The sequence below is a fragment of the Zootermopsis nevadensis genome, unplaced genomic scaffold, assembly GCF_977971745.1.
Source record: "Zootermopsis nevadensis isolate Lab colony 2312 unplaced genomic scaffold, Znev_1.0 Znev_ptg000061l, whole genome shotgun sequence".
NCBI lineage: Eukaryota > Metazoa > Arthropoda > Insecta > Blattodea > Termopsidae > Zootermopsis > Zootermopsis nevadensis.
In genome coordinates, this window is record NW_028259192.1 from 21,484,616 (window position 1) to 21,503,076 (window position 18,461).

At 36.7% G+C, this 18,461-nt stretch overlaps 2 protein-coding genes across 6 annotated transcripts; one reads left to right on the forward strand and one right to left on the reverse strand.

Moving 5' to 3' along the window:
• Nucleotides 1–26: 26 nt before the first annotated feature.
• LOC110838561 (luciferin sulfotransferase) lies at nucleotides 27–6,558 on the forward strand. Of its 2 annotated transcripts, XM_087340157.1 has the most exons (8): nucleotides 27–445; nucleotides 917–1,045; nucleotides 1,659–1,855; nucleotides 2,583–2,679; nucleotides 3,016–3,169; nucleotides 3,419–3,539; nucleotides 4,069–4,163; nucleotides 4,504–6,558. In XM_087340157.1, coding segments are annotated over exons 1-8 (1,095 nt in total). In that variant the 5' UTR covers nucleotides 27–443; the 3' UTR covers nucleotides 4,804–6,558. The 2 variants fall into 2 exon arrangements, with proteins under 2 accessions (XP_087196283.1, XP_087196284.1); XM_087340158.1 differs by lacking the exons at nucleotides 27–445; nucleotides 917–1,045 and adding an exon at nucleotides 1,371–1,440.
• LOC110832948 (luciferin sulfotransferase) lies at nucleotides 5,570–17,943 on the reverse strand. 4 transcript variants are annotated; one of them, XM_022070438.2, is made up of 7 exons: nucleotides 17,779–17,943; nucleotides 14,074–14,291; nucleotides 7,594–7,690; nucleotides 7,271–7,451; nucleotides 6,608–6,728; nucleotides 6,302–6,396; nucleotides 5,570–6,076 (listed from the first exon to the last, which is right to left on the reverse strand). In XM_022070438.2, exons 1-7 carry the CDS (start codon nucleotides 17,781–17,783, stop codon nucleotides 5,783–5,785), a joined length of 1,011 nt encoding a protein of 336 aa, XP_021926130.2. In that variant the 5' UTR covers nucleotides 17,784–17,943; the 3' UTR covers nucleotides 5,570–5,782. The 4 variants fall into 4 exon arrangements, with proteins under 4 accessions (XP_021926130.2, XP_021926131.2, XP_087196289.1 ...); XM_022070439.2 differs by lacking the exon at nucleotides 17,779–17,943 and adding an exon at nucleotides 17,678–17,744; XM_087340163.1 differs by lacking the exon at nucleotides 17,779–17,943 and adding an exon at nucleotides 15,247–15,265.
• Nucleotides 17,944–18,461: the final 518 nt, after the last annotated feature.

An 18,461-nucleotide genomic window follows, 5' to 3' on the forward strand; every position in this document is an offset into this window, starting at 1 on the left:
GCTGCCAACATTGCGCAGATATTACAAAACAATCGTCAAAATTTTACATCTTACAACAACAAAAATTGTAGTTCCTCAAATACTTTACCAAGATGAATATCGTGAACTTTTTGTGAATCATTTGGTCTAAGAAATTAGAGGTTATAAAACACCTCTGCATGTTACCGGAAGTTTTGACGAATTAATTATGGTCGGGCCGAAAATAAATAAAGAAGAGACGTGGTTTATAGAAACATTATCAAACCCTAAAATCACATTGTGGTACCTTGCATCTAGTGTCAGCCTGTCATCTCTACAATAGCTGTATTGTGCCACGTCTTCCGTCACACACACATAGCTGCCCAACCTCCAACCATATGTCCGCGGGCACCAAGCATTTGTGGTCTTGACCTTGGATGCAATTCGTCTCAGCATAAACACAGGAATTCTTAACACCTAATTAAATGTAAGTTGCATTAGATAATTTTCAATTTTAGAATCCTATTATAAACTATTTTAAATCAGATTTTAGATTCTCACGGCGGTGAAGATACCAACGTTTCGGAGGAACATACTGCCTTCATCATCAGCGCTGAATATGGAGGCTGTATGTTATTTAAATTTAATTAAGTTGACGTTTATTTTTTTAACATTTGATACGCGTTTCTCTCTCACACGCATCTGAACTTTCTCCTTTACTTGATCAGTCACGAATGGTGTCACGTGTGTGGCGAGAAAGTAAAAGCACTGCCAATCCAAATAATAAACTAAATGTAGGCTATATAAACATTTTACATAAAGTAGCAGGAAATTTAAACACCTCACAGGTGGTAATCCTGTGTATTGAAATTTGTAATATGAACTTTGAGGTTGTACCGTCACGTGTTAAGTCCTCAATTTAAAGTGAAAGTCTTTCTCCTCACCGAATTTCTTACAGGACTTCGAAAATCAGTCAGCAACGAGTCACCGTCGAGAGAGGGAGAGCAACAGTTAACGCGATGAGTACAGCAATTGTTTTCAATGACAGCTCAATAGACGCGCATCAGGAATTTAAAAAGTCTAGCAGGTGAGGCAACTTTACAAATACATTTATGTAAATTACTATCCGGGAATTAATTCCTGCATACGCTACATTTTCTAGATCCAGAGGGTTCAGATAAAGAAAAATATACTCTGCACTAAAGCAACACATTATAAAGGTTTATGGTGTAATTAAAGACATTGACAAACTTCTTATTTCATTCGTCGATATATAAATCGTGCAGCTAAAATAAATAATGTAATACGTAACAAGAAGAGAAATTTCCCTATGTCTCGGGTGGTTCCTCTCAGTGTCTCGAACCTCAGTGTAGACAAAACCATAATTAAATAGCTGAATGATATTCAAGATTTCAAGGCGTGTTCTTGGCTGTTTCGACTTCCTCGCTGGTGTTAATTATAGAAACAAATCGATTGTTGCAAGTAAGCCTATTTTAACATGGCCACTGAACATCGCGGTCGATTGGTTACTAGGTTTAGATGAGAAACATTACAACTGCCTACATAACCTTACCATTATACTTTAATCTTACCAATTTTATAAAAGTAACCCATAAAAACCAGCGATATGGCACGGTTGCTTGCAATTTACCAGCCGACATTGGAAAAAAAAAACTCACAATACTTCGTTACGTCTATAGGAGCGAGCTCTCGTACGCGCGTCTGGAAGGAAATGACGCCCGGAAACTGGACCGGATGTTCAACAGGCAAATGTGCCTTATCGAGGTGAACCCGGGACGTTTGTTGTTGCCACCGAAGTACGAGGAGCTGGGAGACCGTATCCGGGCAATGGAGGTTCGCACCAGCGACGTGTGGGTCATCTCGTACCCCAGAACAGGTATTCGATGTTACATGGTCTGAGCTGCTGGAAAAACGTCGTTAAATAAACTATAAAACAGTAAATAGAACATGAGATGATAATGTTGCGTCATATTGTGATGATTATAATTGTTTAATTTTAACCGTCTAATCACAATAAAATATTTTATTAAATATTAAAATATTCAAATTCAAATTCAATTCTTTATTATTTGTGTGCTGCATCAACAGCCTGGTGGCCAATTATTACTACAATTAACATTGTAATTGTAAATCGAACATTTCGATAGAAAGAGCATCATTTTAATATATATTTTAATATATTTTAAATATTTTAAATATTAAATGTTAATTGTAGTAATAATATTTTAATATTTAATAAAATATTTTATTGTGATTAGACGGTTAAAATTAAACAATTAAATAGAACAGGTACGGAAAATTATTTTTACCATAGTACTACTCTGGTACGAAAACTCTCGTTAAGACATTCCTGACGCAGTGGTGTCGTCTCTTGTTTTCCAAGTTGCGTTTGCCGCTTTCACTGACTTGAAGGTCGTAGAAAGAGAAATGGAGTATCGCCTCAGACCTTAACTGGAGGAAAGGAACATACGAGCTTTCTTTTTTACCCTATTATCATACGTTTCTCCAAAGCAAGAGACAACATTATACCCTAGAAATGTTATCTTCTGTAACACTTTACGAAAGTATTTCCGGAACATAAAAGTTTTGTGTTACATTCTCAGGCAGCACGTGGGTTCAGGAAATGGTGTGGTGCATTGGAAATGACCTGGATTTTGAGAAAGCAAAGACTCTTCAGCAGTTCAGGACTCCACTACTAGAGTGAGTAACCAATTCTGAATTTCTCAGTGTTAGAAAGTTTCAGGGATGTTAGAAGAACGGAAATCGAACATTGATAGATTTTTACTGACATTTCAGTGGTTCTTGATGTATCCATCAATAGACTAGGACCTTTGAGAAGTTGGTAAACGTCTACCAGCCTACGTGGTACTAAATTTCAGATGTTAATCTTCACAATTACCACTGCGAGAACCTGAAATCCTACTTACCACCTCATTTGCGTACAGTCTAAAGGCGTGTTTGGTAATATTAGGTGTTACCACAAAGAAATTTTTCTTCAAGAAAGATACACAAAAGGTGGAGTCTTCCTATTTGTAGGCTGACAGCGCTGATGGCTCACGATGACGGGGAGTGGATGGACGAACTTGGGAACTCCGTAGATCTAGTAGAAGGCATGCAGTCACCTAGATTCATCAAAAGCCACCTAATCTGGGAGTTACTTCCGGTTGAAATTGACACAGTAAAGCCAAAGGTACGAGTACTGAATTTGACGAGGTCTCTCGGACAACCTGTGAATATTTAAATCATGTGATGTGTATCTGATTTGTCAATCTGCTGTTAACATAAAGGTAAAGTTGTCCTTAAGTTCATTTATGTACTTAATTAAGTTACACATCACAACATGAAGACGTATGGCGGAGTGGAGGTGTAACTCCATGCATTCGAAACCTATGTTTCTTGATTTTAAAAGCTTCCTGTGTCTTCAATATCCTGTCAACAGGTGGTGTATATAGCAAGGAATCCTAAGGACATGTGTGTGTCCTATTATCATTACTGCAAATTGGTTCATAATATGAAGGGTTCATTTGAAGACTTCTGTGAGCTGTTCCTGAAGGGTCGAGGTAAGACACTTTCCTGACGCCGTCAGATGGATTATAAAACTCTTAGAAATATCCCTGTCTTCTGGATTCCAGCATCACGTAGTCTGGTGGAAGTTTATGATGTTTCAGTCGCCCTGATTATGGATGCGGCAAGTACCTCTGAAAAACATAAGTTAACTTCTGCGCTACAATCCAGAAGACAGCCATCTTCATACTCACCACCATGAAAACCTCAAATTCTTCCATGAAATAAATAAAAACTAAAAAAGACTTTTTAAATATTGATTTAGTGGTTAAGAAAATTAAATTAAATTCTTCGGTATTAGAACCCGAAAGTTCGACAATGCAATCCCGCACTAGTCCCTTCCGTCTTCATTCTCGTAACCACCCGTATCTTAAACTTATGCTGTGTCAATCTTACAAGCGGTCACTTTTGAAGACGTTTCCCCACCAAAATTTTGTATCTAGTTCTTACGTATCCACCCTATCTACAATCCCAGCTCATTGGACTATTGTTTACATTTGACAGGGTTGCTTTACTTTCTTCCAGTACCACTTGGGCCCATCTGGAACCATATCTTGGGATTCTGGAGACGTAGACATGAACCCAATATTCTTTTCCTCAAGTATGAGGACATGAAGATGGTTAGTGGAACTTAATTTGTGGAATGATTTGCCCAATTCCAACCTAAACACCCTTTTCAGCTATCAACAAAAAAAAATTGCTCATCACAATATATATTTTGTTTGTTTGTTTGTTTCTTTGTTTAATTTGCGACACGATAAAGCACCAATTTGAAGCAGGCAAGAATATATTTAATTAATTTTGTTAACTACGAAAGTCGTTTATAAATTAACCTTTTTTTCGCTCAATATAATTTCACCTACTTTCACTTGAACGCACACTGCGAATCATTTGTTTACCTGCGGTTTTCTCATATTTGCTTACAAGTTCAATTTCATCACGTGGTATCTCCATTTCCAGGATCACGAGGGTGCAATCAGAAAAACGGCAGCCTTCCTAGGCAAGACGCTTTCCGAGTCAGAAGTGGTCAAACTGGCCGATCATCTAAGTTTCGCTAACATGAAAAAGAATCCTTCAGTCAACCTGGAGCCAATCATGGCCAAGAAGAACGGTTCAGACTTCCTTCAATCTACGGAACTCCGTTTCATACGAAAAGGTGAAGTGGGTGACTGGAAGAATCACATGACTCCAGAGATGGTTGCTCGATTTGACGCCTGGACTGAAGCGAACACCACAGGCACTGGACTGAATTTCAACTGATTTAGTCTACTCCGCCCATTAAATCAATAGAATAATCAAACCTACACCTCACTCAGGGACCATCTCTGTCCCAATGACCATGACAAGTTGGACAAGTTGATAGCGGAGGAGGTCCACGGCACCAGAACAGTCGAGAAACGCCGAATCAGACGACAAAGACGCACTATTTCCTAGTATGGTTCTAAAGAAGTGAATCTTCTTACTTCCATTCTGACGAAACTCGATGCTGCTTACCAATGGTTTCAAAACAAACCAAATGCAAAATAATTTCGAATTATCCTAAAATTATCAAAAAATACTAACCTGTTATGCACAACAGTTAGTTGATTTTTAAGCGAAGGCTCATCTAAATAATATTTAAATATTCAGTTCCTACCTGAAATAAAACACGTATCCAATACATATATATATATATATATATATATATATATAATTATGCTTCTAATTTACACTCGAGTTATATCAGACGTACCGACATTTTTATTCCAGCGTCTAGAAATGATTTATTAACCTCTCTTAGACGTAACATCTGGATGATTTAATATTAAAATATAAATTGATTGTGTGTTGGCATCACCAGTTACATTTGTATACTTGTTAAACATTTAAAATATATAATTAGCCTTTATTACATGAAAATAGGGAATTTATACCTCCAAAGTAAAGGACTATGAACCTAACCTCAATTTCAAGGTCAAGGGCTTAACAGTGTGCCAGAGGAACAAATGGCCAATAGGAATGCACATAAGCTGTAACATGACACTGATAAAGTTTAATTAAAATTGTATTGACATGTTGAAATACATTTTCTTTTCAAAAAACAACTATAATTTCTTATGTTTATAAACTGAACAGGCTGTGAAAATGCAAACTGTATTGAAAGTTACTAAGCAAACAGATCAATATGAAGATTTTGTGTATAAGGTAATGAACTTTGGTGACTAAGCAAACGGATATAGTATTCTACCTGGCAGGGGAATCAGAAGGAGAAATCGCTTCCGGCGAGATTTTCCTGTGTCCAGCGGTCAAACTCTCCGATGATCTTTGGACTCATGGCCTCCTTATAGTTACCAACCTGACCACTACGCATGAAATGGCCATCTGCCGGAGTCAGTTTGAACCTGCGGTTGATTTCGATCGCCGCCTCGTAGTTGACGGAAGGATTATTCTTCATGCTGGTAAAGCTGAGATGATCGGCAAGTAAGTCCACTTGTTCTGTGTTAAGTTCCTTGCCCAAGAACTCAGCTGTCTTCTTGATCACTGGTGGCAGGTCCTGCAAAGTTGTCCTTAATAATACCTTACATTTTGAACAACAACAAAAATAGCAGTGTAATGTTCAATAAATTGAACTAGGGATGTTTCGCGGGATTTTTAAATTTATTTAATTTCCATAGTTTTTCATTTCCTCCACATCGTAAAGCTCAAAATATCATCTGTTATCCAGTATTAAACAAGGGACGTGTACGTGTGGAACCACTTCAAAAGTTTGTTAACTCACCTTCTTAAGATCTTCAAATTTGAGGAACAGAATGTTAGGTTCATCACGACGTTTCCAAAAGTTGAGAACATGGGGCCAGAAAGGTGCAAAACACACTGTTTACATAAAACACAACAAAAAAAGTAACAACTATAATGAATCGTATGCTACTAAAAATTATTGTTTTGCGCACATAACCTCACAAATATGAACTCCATACAGTAAAGTGAATAAGAGATATGTTCATGATAAAAAACATTCGTAACATATTACAAAAAGACGGTCTATACAACAGCAAGGAGGAAAACATGCGTGGTTATTACTCACGGGATCCACCCAGAAAAAGTTTGCAGTAGTCATCGAAACTTCCGGAATAACCTTCCAATATCTTACAGTGGTGGTAGTACGACACGCAAGTGTCTTTAGCGTTTCTAGCAACATAAATAATCTGCAACAAACCAGCTATTAAAACGTTTGTTTGTTCGTCTTTGAAATACTGACTTCTACCTTGAAAAAATTTGACCACACCTCAGTTATTTGCAAATATTCCCTGCCCACACTTTTAACAACCATTATCCCACGTACGAGTACGTTGAAGTACTTACGCTAGTTAATATTAATAAATTAACATAAATATTAAATATCCATATAGATTAAGTGTATTGTTAAATAGCGTAATTTCTCGATAGCAAAAAAAATATCACTCTTAATTATTATAAAATATTTATAAACCAGAATTAACGCATATAATTTGAGAGATATCTCAGTTAATTATTACAAAGAAAATTTATTTTTAACTACGAAAATTTGGTAATGAAAATAAAAGCATTACTTTATATAACGTTTCAAATGAGACTTAAGTAATTTTAATAAAACACTAAACTAATTAAATAATCTGATAATAATACAAGGTTTTTGGATATTAGTAAGTTCTAATGGACTTTTCAAAAAAAAAACTCTTGATTTGCTGATATTTAAAGAAGATTCCACCTTTGGTTTCTTGATCCCATGGCGGATTTGCTTTGGGAGGAGTTCCCAAGGAAGATGAGTCTTGATGAATCGTGGGGACTCCATTTCGTCTATATACGTCAGCGAGTCAGTTATGAACAACGGTAACTCAAGTTCTGGTAATTTGGGAATAATATCAGAGTAGTCAAACAATGGAGTGTGGCTGAAATTAAAAGACTTAATAAATTATAAAATAAATTAATAAGCAGAAAAATAAATTAATTAATATATAATAAAATAAATATATTCATTTTCTGTAACTAGTAATCATTCAACAAGTAGCATTTATTTGTAGTTCTACTTACTCCAAAAAGGGAAATCTCTCTGGCAGGGGCACTTTGGCTCCTTCAAAATCAAGATCTGTCCCAATGACCCAAGCCATTTCCTGTGTCCAAGTTGTACCTGAACAGAAAGTTATCCTGATGAAATCTTCTCACGCAACAAGCCATGGCAATTATGTGCAAAAGCAGAACATTTCTGAGACCATCATCAGATCATCAGGGAAATGATGACGGAGGTGAGTAGTTACCTTAAAATTCTAATAGCATTTATTACCAGAAAACACGTCCTTAGTTGAGAGAGGATTCAGAAGAAAGAAATGTGCAAAAATATTAAAGAAAGGAAGAAAGTGTAAATGATAAAAATACAAAATAAATCATTCTTCAGTTCATTTAATTATTTTCATAATAATGAAATATTATTTGTATTCTGTAATGTGTTCGTTCCGCGCATTTTTTTTTTTTTTTGAAAAGTTACGAAACATTAATTTTGGTAACAATTTATGGAGAACAACGGGCAGAAATATCAAATTCTCATTTTGGATGGGATAAATATTTCGCGTGCATTTTAGAACTATTACTGAGGAAAAAATTATGGGCATGTAGAATAAATTTTTGACTTGCAATTTGAATCATAAGATGTGGGGTATGTACTGGGCATTATTTTACATCCAGAATGAAAATACCCCGAGTAAACAGAAACGTGTTCAAAAGGAGGATATATTTGAGGTCAGTGGAATTTCGTTACAAACGCGTTTTAACCGTGTATAAGTTTGGCTGGTTATTAAACTTACCAGTCTTGGGGAAACTGATCACCCATAAGTCATCATCTCGAACCTCAAACTCTTCAATTATTTTTGAGAATTTCTTATAATACTCTGGTAAAACGTATCCATGTGATTTAACATAACCAGATCGGAAGACGTTAGTAAATTTCTTTGACAAGATGTCTCCTAATTCACCATCTACCTCCTTAAATTCCAACATGTCTTGATGACACTTGTAATTCGTAAGAGGAAAACAGAGCAATTCAACTTTCTTCCGAACAGAAGTCTATTGGATCTGAAAATTTAAATAATTTATTATTTAAGATGCAACGAAGATTGTCCTCCAAACTGAAGGTTTTGAACTTGGAAACCATCACTTCCTACAAAAACTATCAAGTTTCCTGTGTTACTTATTTCAATGTTTCTCAGCTAGTGGTCTGTAGATCCTGATTGGCCTTGAATTAATTTATGGTGGTCCACAAATTCTAGTTAGTGTCACACATATTTTAAAAATATTTTCATTTCCCGTATCCTTTTGGTTAATAAACAGTTTCCAATGTTCACTGTTAAATGTTTTATGACCGCCCGTGAAGGCTTCATAGAATTTTATCGGCACGAAAGCTATAGATCATACATAGGTGACTATTGCCTCCTTCCAAATCCTTACAATCTTATCATTAATGATCTTATTCCCATCTCATCTCATTTCTACCCTCACGAGTTTAAACAGCATAATTACATGGCTCACATAAAACCAATCAATTTACGTAGTCAGCGTCTCTGTGATTTATAATACAGCTGTAGCTCCGTTAAGAAGCTTTTCTGCACCCATGCGCATCAGATGTTTTCATTATTATGAAAAATTCAGCGGGGTAAAAAGTATTACAGAAATTGTACAACCTATTTAGAATTTTCAAACACGAACTTAACATTATGTAAAACGTCGATAAGAGGGCGGTGTAATGTCACGATCTTATCAGCAGCAGTATTAGCGCCTTGACCTTGTATGAAAGGAAACAGAGGATCTTACTGTCGGAACTTTTACTGTCATGCAGATTGCAAATTTACACAGAATTACAAAAACTATAAATCCTCATCCGGAAGAGACTTCGAAGGTCTTTAAAGTTTCGAGGTGTCCACATAAAAACACACGCTCACGTCTTTATCAAACACGTAAACAAATACTGCCTATATTTTTGTTTATGAGAAAAAGGCTTTTGTCACACCAGTGAATTACTCCATAACAACTCAAATTATAGACGAATTTTTGTTATATTTTTGTAAACTTCACGCCACTGAATGATTGCCACCACATTTCGTACTTTTTAATTTCTTAAATCAATAATACCAATCGAAATTTTCAATCTCATACAACCAGTAATACCAACATGGAAGTAGGGATAAATCGTACAGTGGCAGTTGTTTTTTTATCCGGTAGGAGGCTAACAATTGACACCAAGGATCACAGTTACTTCTGAGACGCAAACAATCCCTTATCTCTTCAAGAAACATCCCGTCTTTTATAGAACCACAAGATTTGTTGTGTTCATTGTCGTGTTCGCAAGATAAGACAATAACCCTACTCTTAGAATAATCCAGTCCGTAGTCACACTCCGCTACCTTAAAACCAATTTTAAAATAATCATCCGCGTATCTACACCAGTGTCTTCCAAGTGGTCTATTCGCTTCAACAATTTGTTCTGAAACTCCCTCTACCAGCGAGAGACAAAGACTCAAACCTAAACAGACTATTGTTAAACTTATTCTTTTCTGGTATTGAAAAGATGTGGTAACAATGCGAAATCATACTGAAACATCATCTAACTGGAATGAAAAGTCGAATTCTTTCACGCCCAGCAAAACCAACAATGTACATTCTAACGGAATTATGTTTACAAAAGAGATGCGATGTAATTCCTGGAGATATCTGTAGACTCCGTTACAAAACAGAGTTGTTCCCAATTTGGACAAGAGTAACTGTCGAACACCGTTACAACCACAATAATGTACGTAGAACACTTCGTCGAACCTTCTAGCAAGAATTCTCGATGTTTACTGCCTTCTTTAACCAGAAGACGCCCATTATGAGGGCAGCTGATGACTTAACCTTCACAGCTGCTATTAAAAAGCTTGATACCAAGAGAAAATAAAATGATGTTTTTTAACACGAAATTACGAACAGTTCCTGTGGTGCCCCGCCCCTCCGACAAGGCGGAGTCTTTTTAATTAACTACACCAACCGACCAACTACACCCAGGAATGTCCTTATTGAGAAGCTGTCTCTCTGCAAGTCAATAAATTCCGTACCTCGTATGGAACACGAATGTCCACCACAATTTCCACAAATCATTCCACCTATCCCTATCTTGATCCATATGGATCGATCCACGATCTCGCACCCTAATTTCAATAGATTCATTTTAATATTATCCTCTAATATACGTTTTACACGATCTCTTCAGGCGTTATAACCAGAATAAGGGTCTATTTATATAGGAACGTAAAGATAACGACACGAGCACGACACGAGCCCTTGCCGATTTTTCAGAAAATATTATTCAACGTTTTTCAATGGAACTATTTATATTGACTCAGAGCTCGTTCGTTCCACGAACGAGTCTCGCCCAACTTAGGTCTAAAACGATATTTTTCCTAAACAGTTCCATTGAAAAACGTTGAATAATATTTTCTGAAAAATCGGCAAGGGCTCGTGTCGTGCTCGTGTCGTTATCTTTACGTTCCTATATAAATAGACCTTTATTGTGTACGTATTTCTAATTTTCCCCATGCGCGCTGAATTCCCCGCCCATCTAATCGTCTTTGATTTGATAATCCTATTTGACGTAGAACAGGAACTGTGAAATTTTCCCCAGCCTCCTAACACCTTCTCCCTTTTAGGTCCCACTTCTGCCCTGAAGATGGAGACAGTATATTTGTATGAAAAGCTGGTATGCACGCAATAGAATACACGACGTTAGTACCCAGAAAAACATCGTTCGTGTTGTGTTGTTGGCTGAAGGAAATATTTTCTGTAAACTTGAAGTTGGGGTTATTCCAATATTCGCGTTAACACGTTAAACAAAACACAGCGATAAACCTCTGTCAAGGTAACCCGCTTTCGGGTCGAAACTTCCTTAAAACAGGTCAGGAGTGCTAACCACTGCACTCCTTACGCTCTCCAGCTTGGGGGTTGGGCGAGGTGGCTACAGCTTTGCACGGTCATAAAGCTAACATCCTACGAGATCCTTAAAAGTGCTTTGGACTTAAAAGGATGCTTTGTCGTAGTTTAAACACGACTTAAATTGAAAGGCGTCTCAGAAAATTTAGACCCCAAAAAATTTTTATAAAATAGATTTTTATAAATTCTGCCGGTGCCAAAATTTTTAACCGAAGTATTATTGATTAACAGGCTATATTTTCCTTCGTCGTAGTTCAGGTTAATTATACGCTGCAGTTAATAATATTACATTTATCAAACCAAGGAAGATGAAATGGACAGAACATGTAGAAGGCACGATGATTATGAAAAGTATATAAATATATCTGTTCACGTAACATATATGAAACACATGTGAGGATAATATTACAATTATATTTATTTATTTAGTGTTCTGTCTGACGACAGGTCCATATGAACAGGATCCTTCCATCCTTTTCTCGGACTGGGACCTGTTCATATACGTTCTTGGCAGATGATCCAGAAGTGGTTTGCCATTGCCTTCTTCTGTGTGTGAATGGAGTAATTGTTGGGATGCCACGGAGGAAAACTCCGTGTTGCCTAGACCACGGCCTTGCCCAACACAAGTTATAAATTCGGGCACCGCCGGGAATCGAACCCGGGACCCCAGGATTACAAGGCCAGCGTTCTAGACCACCGTGGCTTGAATCTGTTGTCTCTTAAAAATGTTTAATTTTCTATAACAGTGGCTGGGTTATCTTGAGTGTCATTTTTCGCAGACTTCAGTAATCTTACATTTTCTTGGAACGGAACTATCAAACTAATACAAAGGACAAAGGTATCTTATTATGAGATACTACAACTTTTGCTTATCAGTTCACAAAGGCCACTGAAGTAGTTCACAGAGCAGAGCTGAACGGGCTGTTGAAAGTGCCATGGCCAACTTCAGTGATTAGTAGACTGGAGGCTACGAGAAATGACGTAACAATTTTCTGACTCAGCCCGGAATAATGGAAATCAAACTTTGGAAGCTAACGTTTAAAGGTTAAACAAACGAGATAGACAAGAGATTTTAAAACTTCTGGACATGAAACGCGTATGATTTACAACACTTATATAATCGCCAACTCAAGACGTTGTTACTTACTACAAGAACAATATAACAAAGAAACTCCAGCGTAAAACTGTTAAAATCGATAATCGTGTAAATATTCGCCATTGTTTACCAAATTATTATTTCCTCGGTCGTTATAAAAAAACAAATTACGTGTACGACCTTGAGTTGTTTAAGAAATTCGAAACCGGATTGTAATAATGTCATTATCATGATAGCTTTTCTGTCCAACCAAAGCACTGAAGGAGAAAGAACTATAATTACAATGGTCTGCATTCATAAATAAATACTACGAGACAGGATAAAACGTATTGCGTGTTTCAACTGTTAATCTTACTGCTATTTCTACAAGTTATATAAACATATTCTTTTCAGATTCTGTCACGTCCGTCCATACGAGCTACTTACATTGTATTTTCAAGGTCCTCGGGTTATTTTGGTCTTCAACAATGAGCACGTACGTCTTATTATCTTACCGTATAAAGAGTGATACATAATACTTGCGTATTTCGAAAGTGTTTTGTTTTGAAGGATGAAACTGATACGCCCGTAGTTTACAGTACAGTTACTGGGCTTTTGGAGTTTGTGAGTAATCGAATATCTTTCCATTCCACGGTTTTCGGAACAAAATCTTTTGTGAAGATGTGAACTTGATTCACGTGGTTAAGAAAAACTGACGCGGTAACATAATTACAAGGAGTTACTATCCACTGCTTTACGACGATTAAGTAGTTTATTTTATCTTTCATCTGTGACAAATACGGACAACAAAATGTAAATCAAAATCACGTCTAAAGCATTGTTAATTTCATGACTGACAAAGCTGTTCTTTTTATCGTGATTGAAATTACATATCCGGAACCTATTATATTCTGTTTAGAAATTTAATTTTACGCAAATTTAGTCTTAAAACATAGTGTATACACATTTGTAACATGACAAAGCATTATAACAACTAAATTTCTTTCGTATTACCACACGAAGGTCGGCTCTGTATTGTGATATAAACTTAGATGTAACAATAATTTGTATCACGTCAACCATGGCTGGAAAACGGCTATCGTGATCTGATGATAAAGCTTCTTAGTTCTTAATATGTGGTTCGCGTACCTCAACATCAGAAAATAAAAAGTTCTTGATCAGGAATTATAAACTAAAAATATTAATTAAGTAATTAATTAAGTAATCTTCAGTTAAGTTTCAATACTGTGTTAAATAAATAATATTATTAAAGTTAACGCACTATTTAGTGGTATAATTATATGAAAAGCGTATTATATATGTTAGTAAAAATTGTGTTTAAATTTAAATTAAACATAAAATGTCAGACACTTGAAGAACGCTGGTGAACGTAATCAATGATTTTAATGTTCAGTGTATGGCAACGAAATCTTCGATTTACATCTCTTCACATCATGTAAACCCTTGTGAAAGGAACAGTCGACTACCTGTTTTGGGATGGGACACGACCCACACATCGCTGTCTCGAACTTCCATGTTCTCTATGCGGTCTGCGAACTTCAGGTAGTAAACTGGCATGAGGACTTTGTTGGGTCCCACCCGGACGTAACCTCTTCTGAAAGACGGCTTGAAGAATTCGTTCAGAAGACGGTCCTGTTCGCTGTCTGTGTCGGCGTGGACGTATTGAGGCGACATGGTTGCAGATCTACAAAAAATAAAAAAATAAAATAAAATAAATAAATAAATAAATACACGCGTTAAGTGCTACGTGTTTAACGGATTACCGCGAATTTCCAGAGGAAACAACTTAACACAGTTGGTGCAGTGCTTAATCAAGCGTCAAGTTTTTATTAAAATGTCTCGTTTAATTTATTGAATCTGTGTATACATATTTTTTGGACAACCTGTACATGTCGGAATATGAAACAGCTTTAAAAACATTCGGTATCTTACAGCGTTACATAAACAACTATCTCGATATTAAATAATTGAGTTAAATCAGTTCCGTCAACATAAATTACAGTATAATACAGGGTGTCTCAAATGTACCACAAATAATTAGAGGCTTTTCAGTACGAATGGTAAGTAATATGACGCAAAATAGTGTCATAGGCGTACGGTAAACTAATTAAAAAGCTTAGTCTTAAAAATCTTCCCTTTATTCAGGATATTGTTGCCGGTTTCGGGGTAATGGGAGACGTGACGCTTGGCGTCGGGTAGCCAGCGTCGATTCTGATGTCTCGTGGCAAGACGTCCTCCAAGAGGACAAACTGCATAAGTTAGCATCCAAAAGTACAAAATTATGTGTCCAAAAATAAAACAAACTTTAAATTGTATTACTGGACATATAATTTTGAACACAACAAACACTTTACGTCATCAAATTCTGACGTCACTTCGATAAATGCGGACAAATTCTTACACTTCATGAGATTTGTGATGACGATTTAAGATTTTGATCCAAGCAAATGACCTTTGAAGTTGAGAAAGTATTGTTAAATAAGGTTACAAACACGCACTCATAGAATTGTAAACAAGTCCACAGTGCAGAGTCGTTGAGAAGCTGACAGTTCTTCAGATAGTTTATCAAATTTTTTAATTGTTTTTAGAACCCAAGGGTTCAATGCCTCATTCACAAAAGCCATCCAGTTCCGTGCTACCTTTCAAATCCTGTTGTTTTCCTTAAGATGTGACGTTTCTAGCTCCCTATTTACCCCCTGTCGGCCATCCTCGATTGCTCATGAGGAAACTACTCGATTCGTTAACGGTCGCAGTGGAAATTACTTCCGCCTCGTTTCTCAGTTCTCGTAGATAATTGTAATTCAAAGCGTGCACGGAAGTTCGTAGCCAATTGCGTTTTAAACTCTTCGTAGAATCGCTATAAGTCTCCTGGAATCGTGACATCACTTCACCTGCTGTGTTTGGTTTGTGTACGAAACATGCAAGTCGCTATTTCCCTTCGATCGCCACCCCAATTCATAATTCAACCCCAAATTCTAGGAACGGAGTAAAAATTGCATAAACGCGTGTCGGATAGCAATTGTCAACAGCTTACTTTTTTTCACTCTCAAATCGATGTATGACAAAGCCATGTTCGTATTCAAATACATTCTCACTTATTTTAATGTACAAACATCACCAAAAGCACAGACAGCAGATTTCTGTTTACACTAAATAGATGTCAAGGTCAGTGACGTATGTAAAGTTTCAAGTAAGGAATTTGCTAAATACAGAACATTCATTTCAATCTTTGTTCTTCGGTTAATCTTGTTGAAATCACACACGACAGACTGTACGTGAGCCACGAAACCATTTATTTATTGAACTGTTGAAGACATGTCCTGCATTTTTACGAGCGTTGATTCAACATCGCGTTTCTGGGGTCCCTCCTGTAGGTGGATAAAAGGAAAACTTCATCAGAGGTCTAAAAATGTTTTGATTTGCGTCTAATGGAAAACTAAGAAATGTTAGTATGGTCCACGTTCAGTCTTGTGGCAAGTTAGGTTAGGTTAGGTCAAAATGGTTTATGTAAGGTTAGGTTAGATCAAAATGGTTTATGTAAGGTTAGGTTAGATCAAAATGGTTTATGTAACGTTAGGTTAGGTCAAAATGGTTTATGTAAGGTTAGGTTAGGTCAAAATGGTTTATGTAAGGTTAGGTTAGGTCAAAATGGTTTATGTAAGGTTAGGTTAGGTCAAAATGGTTTATGTAAGGTTAGGTTAGGTCAAAATGGTTTATGTAAGGTTAGGTTAGGTCAAAATGGTTTATGTAAGGTTAGGTTAGGTCAAAATGGTTTATGTAAGGTTAGGTTAGGTCAAAATGGTTTATGTAAGGTCTAGCAGAAAAGTCAGGACGTGCTTTATTAAATACGAAGGCACGTGTGAGGCTGTCACTGTCTTTTGAAGTTGTTTGTACTTTAAAATTATCTTTGTAAATACCGGTATGCAAATGTTTCATACGAACGAACAGAGCTTTATAAAATAAATGTTTTTAGAGTGAATATTAAAACAGCCGACGTCATTATTACACAAAACACAAAGTAAAAAAATTGTTTTGGAAATAAAGAAAACCCAAATATCAGAACACTGATTCGAACTTTACACATTCCTGTTACCGCATTGGTTAATTCGCAACGTAATTATTCCAGAAATCAGTTCTATATTTATCCACTCTTTACGAAGGTTGCCAACTTAAAGCGTATGGAAGAACAATACGAATGTGGGGCTTATTTGTTGACGGTTGTTGTTCGACGTTCTTTTTTTTCCTACGACTAAACACACTTGCATAACAAGGCCTTTGTTTTTGCTAACAGTGACGTAGCATAGCGACTCCACATTATGACGCCGATAGGACATGGTTACGGGGAAACAATCCTATTAAATGACACTCGCTCTACTGTAGGTTATTTTTTATATAAACAGCTGAAATTCATTTGCGTGCATAAAGCAGAGTGACGATAATAATTATGACAAAAATAATTGCGTTAAAGCCCCTGGTATGGGGGGTAATGGAGGTTTAATTCCATGCATTCTTAACCTCTTCCCAGCCGCTTTGACCCTGGGGAAATGATCACCCACTGAAGAGGAGGCTGGAAGGCTTAGAACCGATCCAGACGTTGCGATACAGAGAAGAATCTGCCGGGAATCGAACCACGGTCGTCCAACCCCTAGGCAATCACTGTTTTCTAACAGGTTATAGATTATGGGTTGGAATACTCTTGATTCGATTCAGTACGTAGTTAAACAAGGAAAGTATACATGAGTCGGTGTTCTTTTGAATCCCAAAATATGGACGAACTCCCAAGAATTTAGTAATCCCGAGAGTAACAAACTGTCGTCAGGAAACTTTATCAAAAATTGTGTGTTAAACGAGTTGTAACTTCAGCCAAAAAGGAAACTAACACAAAATAATCTGTCATGGAACATGAACGCGTACGAGAGGCGCAAAACATTGTCTCGACACACAAACGAAATGTCATATTATTAATGTTTTATCGTCTGCTAGCCAGTCTGCCGATAAAAATCGATTCTTATCCTTGAGAAATTGAAAAAAAAACACATAAATAAAACAACGAATAATAACAAACATTACCGTAATGTTGACTTCAGTACCGAATCGTTCCACTTCCAGAAAAATAGTAACTGCAAATAAAAGCTTTTCTAAGTAACTGACTTAATTAATTGACTCCTTACCTCATGAAACGCGAATGTTACCAGAAGGCTGTAACCACAGTAAGTAATATGACGGGCGGAGCACAGTATAGTAATGCATATCATCACGGAATCATCAATTGCCCTCATTCATGGGCCTCAGTGACGTCATGAGTGCGCTGTTGCCAAAGTGACATACTCCTCGAGTTCCCTAAAAAAAAAATGCACGAAGACATCTTGAGAGGCTCACAGCTATTGCCCTGCAGTTTACGGGAACGGAATGTTCATTACCATATTCATAAAATCACACCAACAGACCATAACCTGAGTCAGAGGGATTTCAATCCACAGAACAGCATCCTATTTTCTAAAGATACATTTTAATATTATCCTCCAATCTATGCGTAATTCTTTCTTGTGGTATTTTGTGGAATAGTTTAATAATTAAAATTACATGTGGACAAATATAATGTAAATTAAATTCGGTTAAATAAAACTAAAGTCACAGAATATGAACGTATACATGAGTAAGATAACTTTCTCATAGTTCAGTGGACCATACGGTTTTCCCGGCTAATTTGCTACGTGAATTTCTCATATTTCCCATGAGTGCTACATGTCCCAGCCATTTATAAAATGGGTACCAAGCTTCTTTCCTCGGGACAAAGCTCCTCGTACGTCTCCACGGCGCAGTGCTGCTAGAAAGCTCCAGGGACAATTTTATA